Source organism: Mauremys mutica, chromosome 6, assembly GCF_020497125.1.
Source record: "Mauremys mutica isolate MM-2020 ecotype Southern chromosome 6, ASM2049712v1, whole genome shotgun sequence".
NCBI classification, from domain to species: Eukaryota; Metazoa; Chordata; order Testudines; family Geoemydidae; genus Mauremys; species Mauremys mutica.
In genome coordinates, this window is record NC_059077.1 from 14,112,639 (window position 1) to 14,133,612 (window position 20,974).

Below are 20,974 nucleotides of genomic sequence, written 5' to 3' on the forward strand. Positions count from 1 at the left end.
TACTTGGAGGTGGCACAGAGCAGTGGTTCTCAACCAGGGGTACGTGTACCCCTGAGGGTACACAGAGGTCTTCCAGGGGTTACATAAACCCATTTAGATATTTGCCTAGCTTTACAACAGGCTACATAAAAAGCACTAGCGAAGTCAGTACCAACTAAAATGTCAGACACGCCTCCCAGGCTGCTTGTCCCAGTCTGTCCCCAACTAGTCCCAGTCCTCCCACCATCCGTGGCACTCTGGCTCCTCATCAGTCCTCCTCACACACCTCCTGCCCACCTCCTCGCTGATTCCCCGTCTCTTTGCCCAAATAGTCCCAGTCTCCTTGCCCAACTGCTCATCCAATTTCCCTCTTCCAGCTCCCAGGCCCATTCTCTTTGCCAAACCGTTCCCAGTCTCCTCCCACCGAGTCCCACTCTCTTCTGCCCCCCCTCTGGCTCCCAGTCAGTCCCCTATCTCTCCCCACCCTAATTCACAGTTCCAGATGTCTTCTACCCTGGCCCCCACCAGCCTCCAGTGTCACCCCCCGCCCCCCCATGGCTCCTTATTCTGATTTATTCCCCTCACTTCCCAGGTTTGCCTCTTGTCCCTTCTGCATTCGAATTACGCAGCTCCCTTTTCCGCTCTTCCTGGCCCCAGCAGAGGGACAGACATTGAGAGCACAAGGGAGACTGGCTCTCTTGTGTTCAGTGTCAGGTGCCCAGCTCTGGATCCGGCAGGCTCAGATCTGCAGTTGCAGGGCAAGTGCTGCTCAACCTCCTGTAACTCTCGGCTGGAACATGCGCAGTGCGCACCAAATCTTTGAAGAATTCAGCTGCAAAACGCTAGTTGATCTCTACTGAGCATGTGTCATCTGTGACTTTTCAAAGGATTATAAATTGGCAAAACTTGGGTAGATTTTCACAGGGATGGCAGAAGGCAGATGTCTGGTGCAAAGGCCACCCGCCAGCCAATTCAGTTCCCTGCTCCAAAGCCTGGGGGTCCTAGAACTTCTCAAAGAAAAGGTCACCAGAACTTTTTAACATTGGTAAAACTACTTATTTTTCTCTAAACTCATTCTCTGAAATGACTGAATCTTTGTGGCTGAAAAAAAAAAATCAGCGCCAAGGAGCTACCCAGCACATAAAATTTCAGCTCAAGTGCTAAAGATTTGGCAAAGTTATAATAAACTGAAAGCAACAGAGTTTTATCAGAAGTATCAGACAACCTTAATATTGGGTGTTGCTACCAGACCCTCTTATAATGTGTTTACAAGCTGATCCCATAAGTCAGTCTAGTGGTCTGAGTACAGAACTGGGAGCTAGGAACATAATCTAGTTCCAGTTTGGCCACTGATTCTCTGAGGGGCCCGGGCAGGTCGATTAACCTCTCTGCCTCAGTTTCCTTCATCTTAAAATGGGAGTAACACTTACATAGCAGAGGGGTGTAGGTAGATGGATGCTAGCAGTGGGTTTTGAAGATGAGAAGCACCTTGAAAGTATTTAACTTGTTCATTTTATGTGACTTGCCATTCCATTCTTCTCACTTTGCTCTTAATTCAGTAAAGATTTTGGACACCGAAAACCCTCCTTATTCTGGTCTCTGTGCTGCTTTATCATGAGTTTTCAATGATTCACATCTGATTATACTGCATTGTTTTCCTGTTTACTCCAGGAAAAGAGGAGACATGTTATTACAGTAGATTCATAGGATGTTTACAGGGATAAATGTAAAAAATGTTTGACTTCGTTACACTTAGGTTTTGCAGTAGGCCTTGAATTCAGAAAACCTGCCGACCTTAGTGGGACAAGGAGGTGAAAATTGAGGCCTGTTAGGTTTCACAGACTGGTTGGCTCAAGGGACTTGTACCTCTATGCAGCTATTGGCTGCTGGTTCAAATCCTACTTAGGTTGGTGGTGAGTGACTGAAAGTTATTGCCGTTTGATGGCTATATGGTGGTCACTGTATGGCTGAGGTGTGTTGGTAGGGCAGTACAGAGAACTCTTGCTTATGCTGATGTTACGTATGTTGCAACCATTTGTGGACAAACAGAAGAATAAAGACTCCAGAGCTGTCAAGCCAACACTTTCTCCTAGCACCTTTTCACTTTGAAAAGAAAATGCAAGGAGCTCAGTTTGACTTTGTTTTCTTAAAACACTTGGGTTTCCCCCATATGTTTTCAGCACAAGTGGTTTGATACATATCAGGGAGGATGAAATGTTGTGTGCTGACCTACAGCATATTTGCTTTCACACCATTTGTGTGGTTAGGTTCATATCTTAGTGGGGCTGCAATAGTCAGATGATTATTAAGTGCAGGTGTTGACAGTGAGTTTGCTGTGTGCTCAAGGTAAGCAGCTTTGCTGGAGATAACAGAGGGGCTTTGCCTCTGAAGCAGTGGCATTCCTCTGAGGTCCTTCACCCGATGCATGTTGATGAGGAAGGTGGACAGAAACTGCACATTTATGACAGGGTAATCTGGGACTATGAAACAAAAGGACAAAGCATTCATCTCCCTTAGCCAAGCGCTTGTTGCTCAAAGGGTGGTGCCTTTGGAAAGAACTAAAGAATGTTTTAGTAAACTGTAAGCGTGATGTCGTTGAATGGTTTGTGTGGGAGCTAGCAAGGCCCTGTACTTCCAAAGTCTTCAGGCTAGTCCTATCAGACCTCCCCCTCCCATCCCTCCATAATGCTAATTTTTTCTACATTATGGAGTTGGGCACCCAAGCACTTCTAGGCTGCAGTGGTGACATATAGTAATGGCACAATTATCGTGCGAGTTACGTGGTATGGTGATATCTCATGATCTGATATTGTGCTGAGCCAGAAGAAATGGTGTTCCTGTCGGATCTCGAGCAGTAATTATCACAGCTGTAAACCTTAAAGGTGTCCAGTGTCTCATCAGATAACTCTGCCTGGTGAAATGCTGTCGTGTTCGTGTTTTTGTGACTCTGTAGATAAGGACAACTCTCTTGTTGTGACTGCTAAAACTGTCAGCTACAAAAAGGAGCCCCTTAAAATTCAGGGATTTGATTCAGTCAGGGCCAAATCTGAGGGATGAGCTGACTGGCCAGCAAGCCTTAAACCTGGCAAACTATGTTTCCTCTGTGAAGCCAAGTCCTAATAGACCCTATAAGGCTTACAAGCTAAGGTTTAGGAAGGAGGGATGTCACACCTAGTTCACAGCCAGAGCCAGAGCCCTCTCCTTATCAGGAGAAGTCCCCTGGCATTCTAAGTCAATGCTTTTTCCTTTCAAGTGGCTTCTGCTGGTGAATGGGGGGACATTATGCCATCAGGGACGACATAATGGCCAACCATCTTCCAATCATTATCCCTCCACAACACCCAGTTTCTGCCTTGTTCCCTTCAGTCCTGGATCGTTCCCAGTAGCCATTTGGCTGCTCATGGTTGAGTTGACACCAAATTCCCTGGAGTAATTGGGGCAGGTTTCGGCTCCACCTAATTTACCAACTCTTCAGTTTGTGCAATGAGACTTCATATTCAAATTTTCATTGGCCCAGAGAAAACTTGTCCCTGTGAGTTATCACCTTCTTAAAACGGGTTAAAAATGGGAAAGCCTAACAAGTCTCTGAAGCAATTGGGGAAATGTGAGACACACCCAAAATGCTGTTCATTGTAGTATGTCTGTATTTCACTAAGGGCTTGGCTACACTTGAGAGTTGCAGCGCTGGTGGAGGCTTTCCAGTGCTGCAACTTAGTAACTGTCCACACCTGCAAGGCACATCCAGCGCTGCAACTCCCTGGCTGCAGTGCTGGCTGAACACCTGGTCTGCTTGGGGTGTAGCGAGTGCAGCGCTGGTGATGCAGTGCTGCTCATCAAGTGTGGACACACACCAGCGGTGTTATTGGCCTCCAGGGTATTAGCAGATATCCCAGAATGCTTTTAACTAAATTACTCTCTTTGTTTTGTTATGCAGCCTCTCTTTGTTTTGTTGTGAACTCGGAGCTCCAGGAGCTGCTTATCTAACAAACACAGCTCCTGTTTGCTGTGATCAATCTGTACCTGACTGTGAACAATCAAATGAGAGAACCCCTAATGAGGCAGGCAGGGAGTGAGTGTTTGCTTGACAGAGAAACAGCGGGGGCAGAGGGGAGAGAGGGACTCCGTTGGATGCAGGCTGTTTGCAGTTAAGAGTTAAGAGTAAGGGGTCGGGAACATTTTCTGATTTTGCAAGGCAGGAAGCTAACACACAGTGTTGGCTCCAAAAATCCACTCTCTCTCTCTCTCTCTCTCTCTCTCTCTCCCCCGCTCCCTGTCACACTACACCCCACCCCACCCCCCTCTTTTGAAAAGCACGTTGCTGCCACTTGAACGCTGGGATAGCTGCCCATAATGCATCACTCCCAACAGCGCTGCAAATGCTGCAAATGTGGCCACACACCAGCGCTGGTAGCTGTGAGTGTGGCCACACACCAGCGCTGTTCCTACACAGCTGGACGACCAGCGCTGTAAACTCCCAGCGCTGCAACTCTCAAGTGTAGCCAAGCCCTTAGATGAAGAGTGTTGCTAATACTCAGTGGCAGAGTTATATGTTGGGTTGGGAAGTTCATTGCAACGCCTCAAGAATAACAACTCTTTCCCTTCCTTTTTAGAATGGCAACAAAGACAACTCCCTGGACATGTTGGGGACAGATATCTGGGCAGCCAATACCTTCGATTCCTTCAGGTAAGCTCATTTAAAAGCCCTTTTACAAGACAGATGGAATATGACCTCTTTTATCCCTCGCCTCAGGGCTCTTCTACAGACATGCAAGAATTGCAACTTGGAGACTGTCATGCCTCCTCCTCCCCAGTCCAGTCCTTCGTCCTAAGTGCAGATAACGTGCACCTTGTTTTTGCTGGGGTTCAAGCTAGAGGAGGTTGGTGGGATTGTTTGCACACCAAAGGTGCACTAATTGGACTAGTTTAAGGCTACGTCTGTGCTACAGTTGGAGGTGTGATTGCACATTATGGAGGCATATCCCTGCCAGCTTGAATAAAAATAGCAGTGAAGACAAGGTGGCACTTGGCTGTACAAGCCCTCCCAGAACCCTGGGTACATACTCGTATTCCTAGCTTGCACAGGGGTCTGTGCTCCATGCCTTCACTGCTGTGTTTAATCATGCTAGCTACCTGAGCTGCAGTAACACCTCCAGTTGCTGTGTAGACATGCCCATATCTGTCGAGGAATCTTGATACACAAAACCGAAGAGGCCTCTCTGGGACTTGGGCAAATCCAGTTGTCTGTCCCTATATCAGCAGTGTGCATGTGCATTTTGCATCAGTACTTGTGTCAGGAGTGCTTCAGTTTTCATTCCCGCACGTGGGCACGAAGGATTAAATCAAGAAAATAAACTTTCCTCCCAGCTCTGTGCTCCATTCTGTGCTGTCCATAGAGCACTGCAGGCTTTGCTCTCCAGAAGGAAGTATCTTCCTTGGCACTTGTTGATCCTGCGCCCCAGGCTATGTAATCCACGTTCCAGCAGGGATCTTCCAAGCAACAGATGAGAATTCCTGAGAGGGCATCTCCACTGCATGGACCAGACTAGCTGCTGCAGCAAAAGACTGAGGGGAACTTTTTCAAAAGCTAAGAGCATGTGTAGCTAAGAAGGTTTAGATGTTGCACCTAGAGTTTTTATTTAGGGCGCTTAAGAGTAAAAGTTGGGGGTACCTGGTCAGGGACCGCTGGAAACAGAAACAATGTCTCCAGAAACAATAACCTTTGGAAAATAAAGGGCAAGTATATATGAGATGCTTTTCACAATATCAACACATTTAATTAGTAGGGTGTTCTCTCTCTCCCTTCCTAGTGGTGCAACCTGGGATTTACAGCCTGAAAAGCTGGACTTCACACAGTTTCACAGGAAGCTCCGGAACACCCCCAAATACCCGCTCCCGCACATAGACAGAGAAGGGTAAGTGTCATGGTGTTGTCTTCTCTAATACTGTGTGGGTGTGTGCGTGGGTGTTTGTGCGCGCACTTGGCTTCAGGGTGGGGAAACACTAATGGGTCACGTGGCAGATATTAGAAATTTGAGGTGGAAGCTTGGGTCATCTCCCGGGGGGCTAGTGTGGAACTGTTCCCTCTATTAGATTTTCTATTGCTTTGACCAGGCCAGTTTCCAACAAATATGGGCAAAACTAAATCCCTTAGAGTCAAACACCGCTTAATGATGGGAAGGACTAGAGCCCAGTTCTCTGATTTAGGTCCATCTCTGCTTTAAAAAATCCTAAGGGACATGGCTTCCACCTCTTTCTCTACCAAGACTTCCACAGTGGAACACAAAAATATTCTTCATAAATATTCCTTGCCATAATTTCACCGTCTATCTCCTAGCCATAAACCTGTGTATATTATTAAACGGTCCCTCTCTATCCTTGGCATTTAACACAATCTAAATGCTTTTACACTGAGGCTGTATTCCACCATAGTTGTATAAAGCTACAAATATTTACTGGGACTGTTTTCAATCCTTCTTCATCCATCCGTCCTTGCAGTCCCTTAGTCATCTTTGTTGTTCTCTTCATTCTTTCTAGTTTATCAACTTGAGCCTCCTCCAGGTACTAAGGTGTCCAGTACTGTGAGCAGTATTCTAGGTGCGACTCACCGGTAGTGTTGAAAGAAATCGTTGCCTCACCGTTCGTGGCTTCTGCAAGTTGAGAAGTTGCCAGATCTTAATGTGGGTGGTCTTCCCTCTCCCAGCCAGTCAGTCCTGGCACCTAAACATTGGCCAGCTAAGGAGCAATGCTGGCTGTGGATATGGAGGCCACTACCTATTCTGTATGTCTGATTATGCCAAGATACCAGTCGATCCTTGACGTAACTCCGTAAAGTCTCCAGCAAATGGAAGGGTATCGTTTCTTTAGAGATAAGAATATCAAGGCCGCCCCTGGGGAGGGGAGCAAGTGGGGCAATTTGCCCCAGGCCCGGGCCCCACAGGGGCCTCCACAAGAATATAGTATTCTATAGTATTGCAACTTTTTTTTTATGGAAGGGGCCCCCGAAATTGCTTTGCCCCAGGCCCCTTCAATCCTCTGGGCAGCCCTGAAGAATATAGTTACTCCAGGGCTAAATTTGGCCTCAGGTGATGCTTACTTTTGTCTGAAGAGGGATGAAAAAGTATGTTCCTGTTTAGAAGGGGTGACGGGAGGGATTACAAATGTCTTTTATCTAATGAAGCCAGATGGCACTCATTCAGTTTTTCCATTTGTTGGGAAAAAATTCAAAGTTTCAAGTACACGCCATTAAAATGTACTCCTCTAGGACTGAATGTTTAGTTAAGCATTGTATCACAATTGGTGGAGCATCCCAAGGACAGGACTTGGTAACTTTCCGTTTTAGATAGCTGTGTGGGAGACCAGGCCCTTGAACTGGTGAGAAGCAAAGCATTGCTATCTTGCACAACTTCATGGTGCACTCAAAACATTGGCTTAGGTCTTTGTGCACTGGTGTTCTATGGAGTTTATAAATAGCATCTTACAGAATAGCTAGAATAACGTCTAAAGCATTTTTAACTGGTGATATTTTTGTCTACCTCTGTTTTTAAGAATTTTATACAAAGGTTGCTATGTAAAAATCAAATACATTGTGCTCATGGCACTTTTCAGACAATCATGGCCATTAGAGGTGAAAGAGACATTCTATATTCATTGGATCATCTGCCCTGCTTTGCAGGATTCTTTGGCACTATAGCAGATGTGTTCACCAGTTTCTAATTGGGCGATTGTATTCTTCCTAGATACAGATTTACCTGATACAATATTATTAATTTTCTGCCCTGAATTGGCATACAGTGTTGCTGGGTGCCATAAAAAAATTGTATTGTTTCACTGCAGAGGTGGCTGGATTTCAGCCGGGCAATGATTCTGCAGTTCAGAGTTTGCTCTGGGCTCCTTTTGGATGAAAGGCACTAGACATATAAGTCTTTAAATCTACCAGATAAACACTATTGAATGTTGGTTTGGGGTTTCTTTATCAGAGTCCAACTTAAATCCACAATAGCGAGGATAAAGACAAAACCCTATGCTTAATGCACCTTGTTATGCTCATTTGTTAGAGGGACAGCGAGTGATCTTACTGACTACAGTTGCTCAGTACAAAAGGATGTGTCAGGAATTTCTTTGTGGGCTACCTTGGATTCATAATGTAGTTTAAATGCAGCAGGTTTTGGTGGGTGCGGACTCTGGATAGGTTGATTGGAAATTAAAACTTTATCATAATAAACTACAACTTTAGGCCTTGATCCTGCAGTTGGATTGGTATGGGTAGATCTGTGTGTCAACGTGGAGCCCTGTTGAAAGCAGTGGGCCACCATTCAGGTGAAAGAGGCCACCCACGTGAATCTGATTGCAGGACTGGGGCTTTATTTTTGTTTGTTGCCTTTCACACAAAATGTGCACCAAAACTCTTACCGGAACTAAACAATACAGCTGCTGAATTGAAAAAAGAAGGGATAGCAGAAATAGGAAAGTTAAATGGACATCATCAACTTAAGTTATGCTTGGGTTTGAAAATATTTCCCAATAATTGTCAGTAATACAAGTTACAAATAACCCCTACTAGAATTGAAAGACTAGAGAACAGTTTTTGTCTCTCTTTTTGAGTTTGCATACTTTGTGCATTCAGCAGCATTTTGTTTAGTCACAGCTTCTTTCTCTATCTCCTGGATAGTCAGCTAGTTAATCAATTTCTCCTTTGCTTGTGTTGGTTTTTGTTTTTTTGGTTTTTTTTTCATCCAGGAGCAGTGGGAAGAAAAACTTAAAGCTCATGTTCTCTTATGTCCACTGTGATCCCTAAATCCTTTTCAGAGTCACTGCTTTCCAGGATACAGTCCCGCATTCTGTTGGTACGGCCTGCACAGTTTGTTCCTGGGTGTATGACCTTGCATTTGGCTGGAACGCATTTTGTTTGAATGGGCCCACCTTGCCAACTGATTCAAATCACTCTGTGTGACTGTGCTATCATCATTATTTACCTGCCAATCTTTGTGTCATCTGCAAGTTTTATCAGCAGTGATTTTATGTTGACTTTAGATCATTGATGAAAATATTGAATAGTGTGGGGCCTAGAACCAATTTCTGCAGAACTCCACTGCAAAAACCTCCATTTGATGATGATTCCCCATTGACAACTGCTTTGTGAGATGTCTCAGTTAGCCAGTTCCTCATCCATTTAATGTGTGATTCATTAAATATTCTATAGTGCTATTTTTTTAATCAGAATGTCATGTGGTACTCAATCACATGCCTTACAAAAGTGTACTACATCTGCATAGTTTCCTTTTATCAATCAAACTTGTAATCTTATCAAAAAATGAAATCGGATTTGTTTGACCAGTTCTATTTTTCATAAAACTATGTTGACTGGCATTAATTATATTTCCATCCTTTCTTTCTTTATTAACTGAATCCTGTGTCAGCTTTTCTATTATTTTTCCTGGGATTAAGGCTAGTTTGCTTATAATTAAGTAGTTGGGTCATCCCACTTATCGTTTATGTGCACTGGCATAACACTAGAACTCCTCCAGTCTTCTGGACTTTTCCTGGTATTCCAAGGTTTATTAAGAATGAATATCAGTAGGCCAGAGATTTTTCTAGCCAACTCTTTTAGGATTCCTGGATGTGGTTAATCTGACCTCCTAATTTTAGAAATGTTTATCCCTAGTAGATACTGTTTAGTATCCTCCTTAGTTACCAAAGGACTGAAAAGTTGTTCATTATCTTCATGTAATATGAGTACATCATCCTGCTTCTTTCCAAACAGAGAACACTAATATTTATGGAACACTGTTGCTTCTTCTGTATTCTTAACAAGTTTACTTTACTATCTCTACCTAGTAATTGCCCTGTACCATTGTTAGGACTTTGTTTCTGATGTTCTTAATAAACCGAAACAAAACATGTTTATTGTCCTTAATGTTGCCATGGATTTGTCCCTGATTTCTCTTGTTTCCTTTATCAACTTTCTACACTTGATAACTTCAAATTTATATTGATTGCTGTCTACTTTTCCTTTTATCCATTTGTTGTATTATCTATTTTAAACTATTTGCAGCCTTCACTTCCCCACTGAACTCAGATGGGCTTTAACCAGTTGTCTTCTTCCTTAATTTTGGAATCATGGTTAATTTTTGCCATCTAATGAATTCTTCTTAAAGAACTCAGAATTTTCATTCACATTTGTCTAACTTTTTCCTCTCAGTTTTGCTCATAATTTTTCTCAGCTTTGGGAAATTAGCCTTTTTGAAGCACACAGTATATATATTACTGGTTGGGAATGTCTTTTGTTTATCTGTACTAACTGTGATCAGTCATGATCACTGGCCTTATTGAACAGACATTAAATATTTGTAACCATATTTTAAAATCCAATAGCGGAAAGCACCTCACTTTAGTTTTATTATACAATAAACCTTAATAAAAATATACGTCCATATAACTCGAACAAGAAGGCAGGAATGAAAATTGCTGGGCATCAAACTTATTTACACAGTATTATGTGGTCTTCCTAGGTCCATCCTATTGGGGGGGTGGGGTGGGTGAAGAGGGATGGCTCAGTGGTTTGAGCATTGGCCTGCTAAACCCAGGGCTGTGAGTTCATTTAGGGATCTGGGGCAAAAATCTGTCTGGGGATTGATCCTGCTTTGAGTAGGGGGCTGGACTAGATGACCTCCTGAGCTCCCTTCCAACCCTGATATTCTGATTCTGTGATCCCCTATCATTGAAGCTGATGAGAGCTTTGCCCTTGGCTTCGGTGCCTTATAATTGCAGACAAACTAGGATGAAACATGTATTTAAAAAGCCCAGACTCTGAATAGGTTCTGTGATGTAACCTACATGAAATGTAACTTCCTCCCACAGGAAGTGCATCCATGAGACAATCAGTACAGAATAGGAAAATACTGTTTTTGCTAATGTATTTGAGCAATGCTGTCAACCAGTAGAGCAGGTTTCTCTTTTTCTCTTCAGCAAATCTCTCCAAGGATATCTTATGCACAAAATAGTTAAATAATGCTAGTAGAGAATGAGTCTTTTGTCCTCCCCTTGTGGCTCTCCCACATAAGAAGTCTAGGACTCCGCCATAGTCATGGGGCTTAGGTCTCTGTTCCGTAGCTGATAGCACATGAATGGACTGCTGTGCCCCCACAGAGCTGCATTGACTTCAGTTCAGCTCCACAAAGGAACAGCCATCTGCCCGTATGCCATCAGTTGCAGGATCGGAGCTTTGGCCCATTAGCTCCAGGGACAGTGGCCTATGCTCTTCAGATATGGCTGCACTGCAGTCACGGGGCTAGCTGTCAGCACAGACTAGCCACCCGAGCAATTACTCACGGTTCTGGGTAGGCTTGTGCAGCCCATGCTGAAGTCTGTGCTGCTGCAGCTTCACCGCTCCGGTATCAAAGCTAGCTTGGGTATGTCTACACGAGCTGCAGTCACACCCCATGATTGCAGTGTAGACGTACCCTTAGTGTGAGCAGTTCCAAGCATGAGTCTCCATTGCCTGAAGCGGTAAGACTAAGGCCCAAATCCTCAAAGGTATTTAGGCACCTAACTTCCAGTGAAATCAATGGAAGTTAGGCATCTAAATACCTTTGAGGATCTGGCCCTAAGTCTCCTAGTTGTGCTGACTCCTTACCTTCTTACATGGAGCAGCCACTAGAGGGGGACAGAGGCCCTCTTTCTTTCCTGCTGTGGGTTACAATTAGTAAAACCCTTTCAAGTGAACAAACAGTTAAATAGAATTGTTTAGATTTGGATCTGTAGGTCCAGGCTTAGGTTTTGTTTTTCTCACCACCCCTTTACCAATACCAGTGCAACGGCTGCATTTGGGGTGTTGCATTACGCCGGAATTGCAAACAGGAAAATATTCAGATAAATGGTGGTGTGTTTTGAAAAACCACATTGGCTTAGCTTTCTGTAAAAGATGGACAGTTAACATTCAGGGAGAGATAAAGGTGTTGCCTGAGTGAATCTGTCATTTGTGCTCAAACTCTGCGACTTTCCAGGCTCTTCTTTTTAACCTTCTTTCCCCTTCTGTCCTTTTTATTTAAAAAAAAATCCTCTATAAATCTGACACTGACCTATGCTTGAACCAGGGATGAGTGCTGAGAATTAGCAGTACGCAGGGAAACATGAGGGATAAAGACAGTTGTTTTCATGCACACAGAAGCAAATATTCATTGGTGCAAACAGATCTGGGAGAGGCAGTTACCTGTTTAGCATGGATGGTTACCTGTCTGCATGTGGTTGTTTTGGAGGCAAGGGTTATTTGGCCCAGAGATCCTCCCCATTCTTTTTTTTTTCTTTTTCTCCCCATGTAGAGGTAGAAAACTAAACTCGCCTTCTGTGGTGGGTGAGAAACGTTAACTTTGGTTTCACGTGCTCTTTTTCTTTTTATTGTTGTTGTTCCTGGCTCAGGCTTGGAAAAGCGAAGCACGAGGATGGAGACGGAATCAACCTGAATGACATAGAGAAAGTCCTTCCCGTCTGGCAGGTATGTTTTGGTGGCACCGTATTGCTGATATATTGCTGGTTCCCATTTGTTCATATTGCTGATGAAGATGAACCCTTCTTTTGCGCTGTACCCACATGGTTAGAGATCTAGCTGGCTGTGTAAATTAAAGTCCTGTGGTCAGCTAGCTGTGGTGCTTGTGTAATCCACAAGAGAGGAGTGTGGGTTTTTGCCTGGATTTGGGGGCTGTTTCTTTGAGCCTGCTGTCACTTCCAGCTCAGGATTCACAGAAGCACATAGGTGCCTAAACCCCAGATTTAGGCACCTAAGTCTCAGTTTTAAACTCCACTTGTTCACACAACTCCCGCTGAACCTGTAGGTGCGTAAACTCAGTCAGCACCTTGCTTTTTGCAGTAAAAAGCTCCTTAAGCACCTGTTCCTGCCTCTGCACAGGCGCACTGCTGCCTCGTTCTAGGGGTCCGGATGCATGTCTCCTGCCCAAGCACCAGAGCAAGTCACGAGCCAGGGGAAGACAAGCATTCAGCTGCCTAACTCGCATGCAGGACTTGATCCAGTAGCGTGCTCAGAGGCCGCCTACTGGATTGGGTCCCCATAGGGGAGTTTACAGAAAAAGGCTGGGGAGAGAGGAGGAGAGTCTCCCTTATAACATTTAGCCCAGTGGTTAAGGTACTCTGCTGGGATGTGGAAGACACCCCCCTCCCCAGTTCAGGTCCCCCCTTACCTGAGGCGGAGAAGGGATTTAAACAGGGATCTGCCGCCTCTCAGATGTGCCACCTCTCAGATGGGCTCTGGGATATTCTGGTGTGGGGCTCCCTCAGTCTCTCCTGTTGAAACTGTTGCAATGTGGGTAAATAAGTAGAGAGCCATTTGGGCCAGAGGGGGAGAGTGCGCACAGGCAGAAGAATCACTCTGTAGCCTGGTGGTTAGAGCATTCACCCAGGAGATAGATGAGAGACCCAGGGTCCAGTCCCCTTGCTCCAGTGACTCTTTTTACTTAGTTATCCACAGTGGAACAGGAGAGACTGCGGGAAACCTGCTCCCAGCTTTATGCCTTAGGCGTCTAACTCCGAAGAGGGTCCCCGGTTGTGGGTGGCTAGCAGCGATAGGCACCTAGCTCAGCAGGAAGTCTGGGGCTTAGCACCCCCCCACCTTGTTAGTATCTTCCATTGGCTAGTTTAGGCAGCTCCCTGCCAGTATGTTGACTTTTATGAATCACATTCTGAGGCTCCTCTCTCTCCCCATTCATTGTATAGGGAGCTTAGGCGCCTAACTCAGGCTGCGTGAATTACAGTGTGTTCCTGTGATTTTTCTAGGCACCTAAAAGTGATGGCGTTGTCATGCTCAGCGTCACATCTAAGTACCTTTGTGACTCTAGACCGTAGTCCTTTAGTTCAAGTAGCATGACCTCATGCTTGTCACGCTGAAAGGCCCCAGTTCAAGTCCTGCTGTTAGCCCAAGTGGGGTCTCTGTGTCACGTGAAATACTCGGTGACGTGTTTATATGTGGATTATTGTCTTGAAAAAAATTCTCCAGCCCTTTCCTTTGCGGGATCCATTCTCCTCAGACAGACACCTTTCCACTAGAATAGTTACGGCTAAACTGTCCTTGACATTCTGGTACAGCGGCCTTTGTGATAAGTGGGGAGAAACTTTCAGGTTAATAATTCCTGTTGAGTTTGCCTGCTGGTCAGTCTCAATTACACTTCACTTGCTAACTCGAAAGGAGCTGAGCACCTGCAGTTCCTATTGGACTCAGCGAAAGCTGAATATGTTTGGTTCTTCTTTGGGTCAGAGACTTGACACATCTGAGACTTGAGAATCACCCCCTTCCTTGCCTCCAGAACTGAAGAATTAGAATGTCTTGCATGTAATGAGGTGGGCGATTCTCCATTCTCAGCTACCGAGTAAAAAGTACTCCAGTATCTTGAAGGACTTCCTAAACTCTGCCAATGTTTAAACCTCTTTTTCCAGAGAGTTTGGCTTTTTTCGCACCTGATGTGTCCACTACAAAGCCATATGGCCATAATTATCCTCTCACGCTGTTCTTACATCTGTTTAAATCCATTGATTTTAATGAGTTAATCCTAATTTATACCAGTGTCAGAGTAGAATCAGTCCCTGTATGATATATTGAGCCTTACTTTGAGACATGACCTTTTCCACATGTTACTCGGGAACCTGAATTGTTATTCAGTCAAAGACCCAGCAAAAAGACCTTGTATAAGTGTTTAATTTGGTGTGTCAATTTTGCCTGTAGGCAGATTAGTAGAATATTCGATGTGTATCTCAAAGACTTGCTTATATGTGCATGTATTGTCACCTATGCATATGGAAGCTAAGAGCCATGCACTTATTGCTATGGATTTATTGTGTGCACCGTTGACAAGTGAAATACTTACTGGCAGCTGGTGTAAGCCTGATAGATCATTGTTAACTGGATTTGAATGTAATCATGCAGTGCTGGCAATGACTGATTTGCTGTTTATCGCTCTCTGGTTTTCAATTAACCTTAGGAATATAGTGCTAGTTTCACAAAGATTCTTCGGCACCTAAACCCCAGATTTAGGCACCTAGTCTGGGTTTAGTGGCCAAGTCCCAGTTTTAGGCTCCATTGAAATCCACAAAACTCCTGCCAAATCCTGTGGGCACGTAAACTCACTCAGCACCTAAATTTTCAGGGTAAATGTTCCCTTGGCACCTATGTTTCTGCCTCTGAGCATGTGCGCTGCTGCCTCAATCTAAGCATCTGAACACCTAGCTCCCACTTAAGCCCCAGAGTGATTCATGAACCTGGAAGATAGGCATTAGCCCACCTATTTTGCATTCGGGGCCCAATCTAGTAGATGTGCTCTGAGGCCTTCTGCCCAATGGGGTCCCTTTCAAAGTCTGGCCGGGTGCAGAGGTGATAGTGCCCAGCTTATAATGTTCAGCCCAGTGGCTTGATCTCTCTCCTGCGAGCTGCAGGAGATCCCTGTTCAAATGTTGTCTCCCCTAGTGGCAGAGGAGGGAAATTGAGCCTGGGTCCCATACATCGCAACTAAGTACTCTAAACACTGAACTAAAAGTTACAAGGTGGATGGCACCACCACCTCAACCTCCTCCTTGTCCCACAAGCAGGGGTTCCTGTTTGTGAATTGCTAGCAGAGAGAGGAGCCTCCCTGCTGGCTGGACATAGGCTCCTAACTCCATGAGAGGTGCAGGGTTTAGCGCACACTCCTCTCATTGGTGTCTCCCACTGCCTAGCTTTGGCAGCTCTCTGCCAAGTGTGCTGGCTTTTGTGGATTGAGTTCTGAGACGCCTGTCTCTCCCCCCATTCATTGTATAGGGAGCCTAGATGCCGAGCTCTGTTTCTGTGAATTGCAGTGTTGTTCCTGTGATTTTTTTTTTCTAGCCGCCTAAAAGCTAGACAGTGTGCCACTGAGTGTTACAGCGCCCAAGTGCCTTTGCAAATCTAGCCCCACAGTGCATAAGCATGTTAGAAAAAGCATTGGTGTGAGGGCAGGAAAACAGCTCAGGCAGGTGTAAGCTCTTCAAAATCTTGTGGGTGGCTTGTTGATAAGCACCTTATAACTGGCCAGTTACTGCTTCCAGTTCATCTGCCAGGACCTGTGTGTTAACAGTTCCCTGTGTGGTGGGGAGAAAACCTGCGTGGGCAGAGTGCTGCACTGAATGTACTAATAGTTCTCCTCTGTGGTTCTATGATGCATTAAATGTTAAGTGGCTAAGAATTCTGAGCTCTTTCTCAGCCTTGATAGTACTAATCAGGAATGCCAAGTGGAGGCAAAAGGAGCCCTTTCTCCCTCCTAGGTGCCTCATAAATTTTGGTTTACTTTTATGTGGGTCTGCACTGGAGATGGACCCTGAATCAAAACCCTGTTTCCAAACACAGGCAGGTTTTAGGGAATTCATACTCCAAACTGAGATCTGTATCTGACAGTTGCAATGGCCTCTACAATGGAATGTGAGATCTGAACACGCTGAATCTTTTGGGATATTCAAGACTTGATAAGTTTTGCTGGTAGAACCCATCTCTAGTTTATGCAGAAGATATCACAAGAGACATCTGCGTTTTTTTTGGCAATATCAATATTGTAGGCTAAGTGAACAGAACAAAGATGAACTAAAAAAAAGTCTGCATTCACAGCTTTCCTGGGTAGTTTTCCTTTCTTTTCCCCAGTTTCCCAGCCTTTTGTTCTGAAATGGAAATATTTATACCACTCCCCACTGGGAAGAGTAGGCAAGATTAAGGTTTAAGAGTGATGGTGCATTCTGCCATCTTGTGGACATTTGTATTAGGACATCACCAAAGCAAGTGGTGACGTTTTAAATTTGATAACAGCCCAGGTAGATTTAAGTTTTTTAGGATTTTTTCCCATCTTTTTTTCAAGCTGATCTGTTGCTTTTGGTAACAAACCGCCTTTGTTTTAAAAGAGTGTGCAATAATGGTTGTAGTAAGTAAAAGAATGAGGTTAAGCACATTGGGGTAGAAGGAGTGTTCCTTTTCATTTGTACAGTGGCTAGAACATTGGAGAGACTGCTAGAAACACATAACGACAGGATATGCCTTGTGTTGCCAAAATCTGGTGGCTTATGGGTAATACTAAATTTGTGATGACAAAAGGTAGAAGTCAATGGGATGTGGGCACCTAAGTCACTTAAATTCTTTTGAAAACTTTCCCCCAGAGAGACTGCTGCAAATAGCCTTTGGGGTGGGAGGGGATGTTTTGAAGGTTAATAAATATTTTCTGTTCATATGACCCACTTTGTTATTGGAGGGCTTTTTGGTGCTCTGTTTGCTCAGATGCAGTGTCGGGTTTTCGTCATCCTCTTAGTTTTTACCTGGCTTGTCAGCTGCTTTGACAGAGGTACAGAAGACCAAAAGACTTGCCTGACATTGAAATATCATGGATGTGTGGCTCTTAGCCTTAGCGGGGAGCATGCAGCATGTGCAGTGCTTTCACGGCCATTGGCAAATGCGTGGGGAGTCTGGTGGGCTTGGAAATGGTTATCGCTGAACACAGTGATCTCAGCTGATTAAATTCTGCAGATGGCAAAACTCTGACAAGCTGTAAATTAGCCAAACGAAAACCAACCTGATGCACAAGCAGCCATGTTTTGCAGGTCTCCATGTGTAGCTCTCCCCTCACGGTAGATGCAGTTCCGCAAGCAGAGCTTTGGCCACCTTCTCAAGAAAAACAATTTATTGTTTCTTTCTTTCTTTCATAAAGAACAGGAATGGCACAATCCCTCTAATTTAACAGTAATAAAATCTTTCAAAGCTTGTTTTATACTATAAATGCATTTAAAATGTGTTGGGGTTTTTTTTTGACCGCTTAGTTCACAGCAGGGGCCTAGGAAGCCATTTGTTTTAGCGGGTTCTGGAATACCTGGCGTAAATCTTGCCATGGTTTCCTGGACCTTTCACACACATTGCCCCCATGTTGGTAACTTTCCTGACCCAATTCTCTCCCAGTTTTGAAATGTTGGTGACCCACCAATTAAGGCTTTCTCTCCAAGGAGCTCCAACAGTTGGTGATTAAATACAAAAGTGACTTGTAAATAGGATAGAATGATTTTATGCCTATTTCAAAGATGTGGAAACTGAGTCACCGAGCTTAGGTGACTTAGTTCAAGGTCACAGAGAGTGAATTGCAGACCCGAGACTAGATCCCAGGAGTTCCCAATTCCCCTGGGCTAGTCACCTGTCTCTCTGGCTCACAAATCAGGGTTACAAACTGGGTGAGAGAAGAAACTATATGAGTAGTGATGAGAAATAAAACTATGTAATCTTCAAGAGGGGACCAGAGGAGTGAGGTTCGAAAGAACTTCTCACATTCTTTGAATGCAGAGTAGTCTGTATATCATTTTACATTGCATTCCTTAGACAGGCGCAAACAAGCCTTTTAAGTAAATCGTTAGCTTATATATTGTATCACTGACAGGTTGTGCTGTTGTATTGTCTATTAAAAACAATGAACATTTTCTTTCCAGTAGAGGGCGCAGCATTGCAAACACTAGGGGTCTGATTTTTCACTGCCTTGCGCTGGAAGTTTGTCCATGTGTAGATAACTACACAATGTGGAAGGCAGTGAAGGAGCTGGCCTGAGAATTTTTGTAGCTTAAAAAAAGTAACTCAAGCTGCAAACAGCAGTTATCCTGGAGAAGGACAAACTTCAAATAGGTTCTCTTGGGCATCTGAGAGCTTAACTGAGCATAAATTATGCCTGCTCCAAAGGACCTGTGTCTTGTTGAAATGAAGCTTCTAAAAAACTTTCAGGGACTGCCATGGGTACTGTCCCCTGGTGAGGAAGGAGTCCTAGCCTCAGCTAGGCATCTGGAGCTGGGGTGGGGAGCAGAAGAGGAGGGGATGATTTGGAGAAATCTAAGCTGAATCCTGCTCCTGCTGGAGAGTTTGGGAGTTTTGCAGATGACTTCAGTGTGGCAGGAGCAGGCCTGAACTATCACGGCAAGTTAAAGGGACAGCATTGCAAATAGTGATGAGCAGCTATGTATCTTCCTGGCGTGTATACTTTAAAATGGTGTTTGTGCTAGTGAAAAAGATACTGTATAATAGTACGATACATCCTCAAAGCAGTGTATAGTTCCAATAATTGGAACACCCTGGTGAAGTATTATCGCCTGCTTTACAATGTGGAAACTGAGTACAAAGAGGTTAGGTGATTCTCTAACATGATGCAAGTTAGTGGCAGAGCTGGGATCAGATCAGAGGAGTTTTTGGCTCTCCTTACTGCACACAGTCCCTTTATTTCCAAATTGAAATGTAGCAAAGCATAGCTCTCCGGTTCCAACATAGATGTGTCATGACAATTTTTTTTGCTGCCATTAGATGGCAGTGGGTTTTTAGCTATTTCATTGTGTGCACAGCATATGTTTGTATGTACGTATTGTAGAGACCAGTGATGCAGACTCGCACAGCTGCTCACAATGTCAAAATAATTCTGCAAGAGGCACATTTCTTTCAGTTCCCCTTTTTAAAGAAATGGGAAACTGCACTGTCCGTTGTGGTTTAGGCAATGGGGCCTTTAAAGAATCTGTCTCTGCTCAGTCATGAAGCAAAGATCCTCCCACCTAAATTTAGTATCCAAAAGCTCCACTCCAGGTGGAGAATCACCTGTATCTGTTAATAGAACTTTGAATGATGATTCTGAGTCACTGGAGGGAAAGACCAGCACTCATATATGTCCTCAAAACATCCTGTTTCGTGTGTGTGTGTTTGTGCGCGCACGTCAGGAATGGTCTTGATAATACTTGGCCCTGCCATGAGTGCTGGGGATTGGACTAGACGACCTCTCAAGGTCCCTTCCAGTCCTGTGATTCTATGTGCAGATACATATATAGGTGTGCTTTGGTCTAGCCTCAGTGAAGGTTTTCCCCATCCCAAAAATTACAAAACCATCTCTGAAACTCGATCCTGCCTCTTGACCTTCCCTTTTTGTATGGCAGGAGAGCAGCTAACAAGCTGGCAGCTTAGAAAGCATGTTGTCACTACAGTGCTGCATGTTCCTCCTGATAGTTGTCACGCTGTGTGGAGTGGCTCGTGACTGTGAGTGCCTACCTCACAGCAGACACCCCAAACTGGTGGTGTGCTCTTTAGATTTCACCAAGCTGGTGACAAATATGAACTCCTGGATCACTGTAACAGTCTGACCCTGGAGTCACAGACCTTTTTTCCCTTAGACTCTCCAGCCTATCTTGCCACCCAGGCAAGTTGGACTTAGTGATAAATGGTCACTTACACCAAAAGTCACAACATATTCAGGTTAGTTCCAGTCCCAAGAGACCAGTTGCTTGCCCCAGATCAATTGGTACCCTGTTCTTACCCCAAAGACAATGCCTGTGGCCAATCCTGTAATAAACTATCTAAAGGTTTATTAACTAGGAAAAAGAAATGAGTTATTAACAGGTTAAAACAGGCAAACAAACACACACAAATTAGTTGTAATCTAAATCCTGAGTGACAGAGCTGTAGTGATCTGTCAATTCAAAATGTCTTTCAGGCAGACCCAGAGGTAAGCCCTGGGGATCTCTTGCTTCAGTTTAGTATATCTGGTCCTATGAGAGTTCAAACAGCAACAAGATGACAATTTTTCCTGTGTCTTTGTTTTTGTTTCTTTCATTCAGCCTCCAACTCCATAGGTTGAGCTTCCTTGCATGTAGTATTTCCAATAGGGCCATTCACCAACCCTTTTGCATTGTAATGTTCTTTGATAGCCTATCTGATTTTGATAGTTCTTCTGGATGGGTGGGGCGAAACACTCTTCCCATCTGTGCAGGGACGGCTCCAGGCACCAGCATGCTAAGCACGTGCCTGGGGCGACAAGCCACAGGGGGCGATCTGCTGGTTGCTGCGAGAGCAGCAGGCAGGTTGCCTTTGGCGGCATGCCTGTGGAGGGTCCGCTGGTCCCGCAGCTTCGGCGGACCTCCCATAGGCGTGCCGCCGAATCCGCGGGACCAGGGACCTCCCGCAGGCAAGCTGCCGAAGACAGCCTGCCTGCTGTGCTTGGGG

General features: G+C 44.7%; 1 protein-coding gene across 11 annotated transcripts in view; it reads left to right on the forward strand.

Annotated features, from left to right (window-relative positions):
- The window catches only part of CTIF (cap binding complex dependent translation initiation factor), a 351,966-nt gene that overhangs the window by 112,980 nt on the left and 218,012 nt on the right, over positions 1-20,974 (forward strand). For all 11 annotated transcript variants that reach the window (XM_045021188.1, XM_045021185.1, XM_045021187.1 and 8 more), the window contains 3 exons: positions 4,590-4,663; positions 5,787-5,891; positions 12,394-12,469. In XM_045021188.1, the coding sequence (XP_044877123.1) occupies positions 4,590-4,663; positions 5,787-5,891; positions 12,394-12,469 (255 nt within the window). The remainder of the gene's footprint in view (positions 1-4,589; positions 4,664-5,786; positions 5,892-12,393; positions 12,470-20,974) is intronic.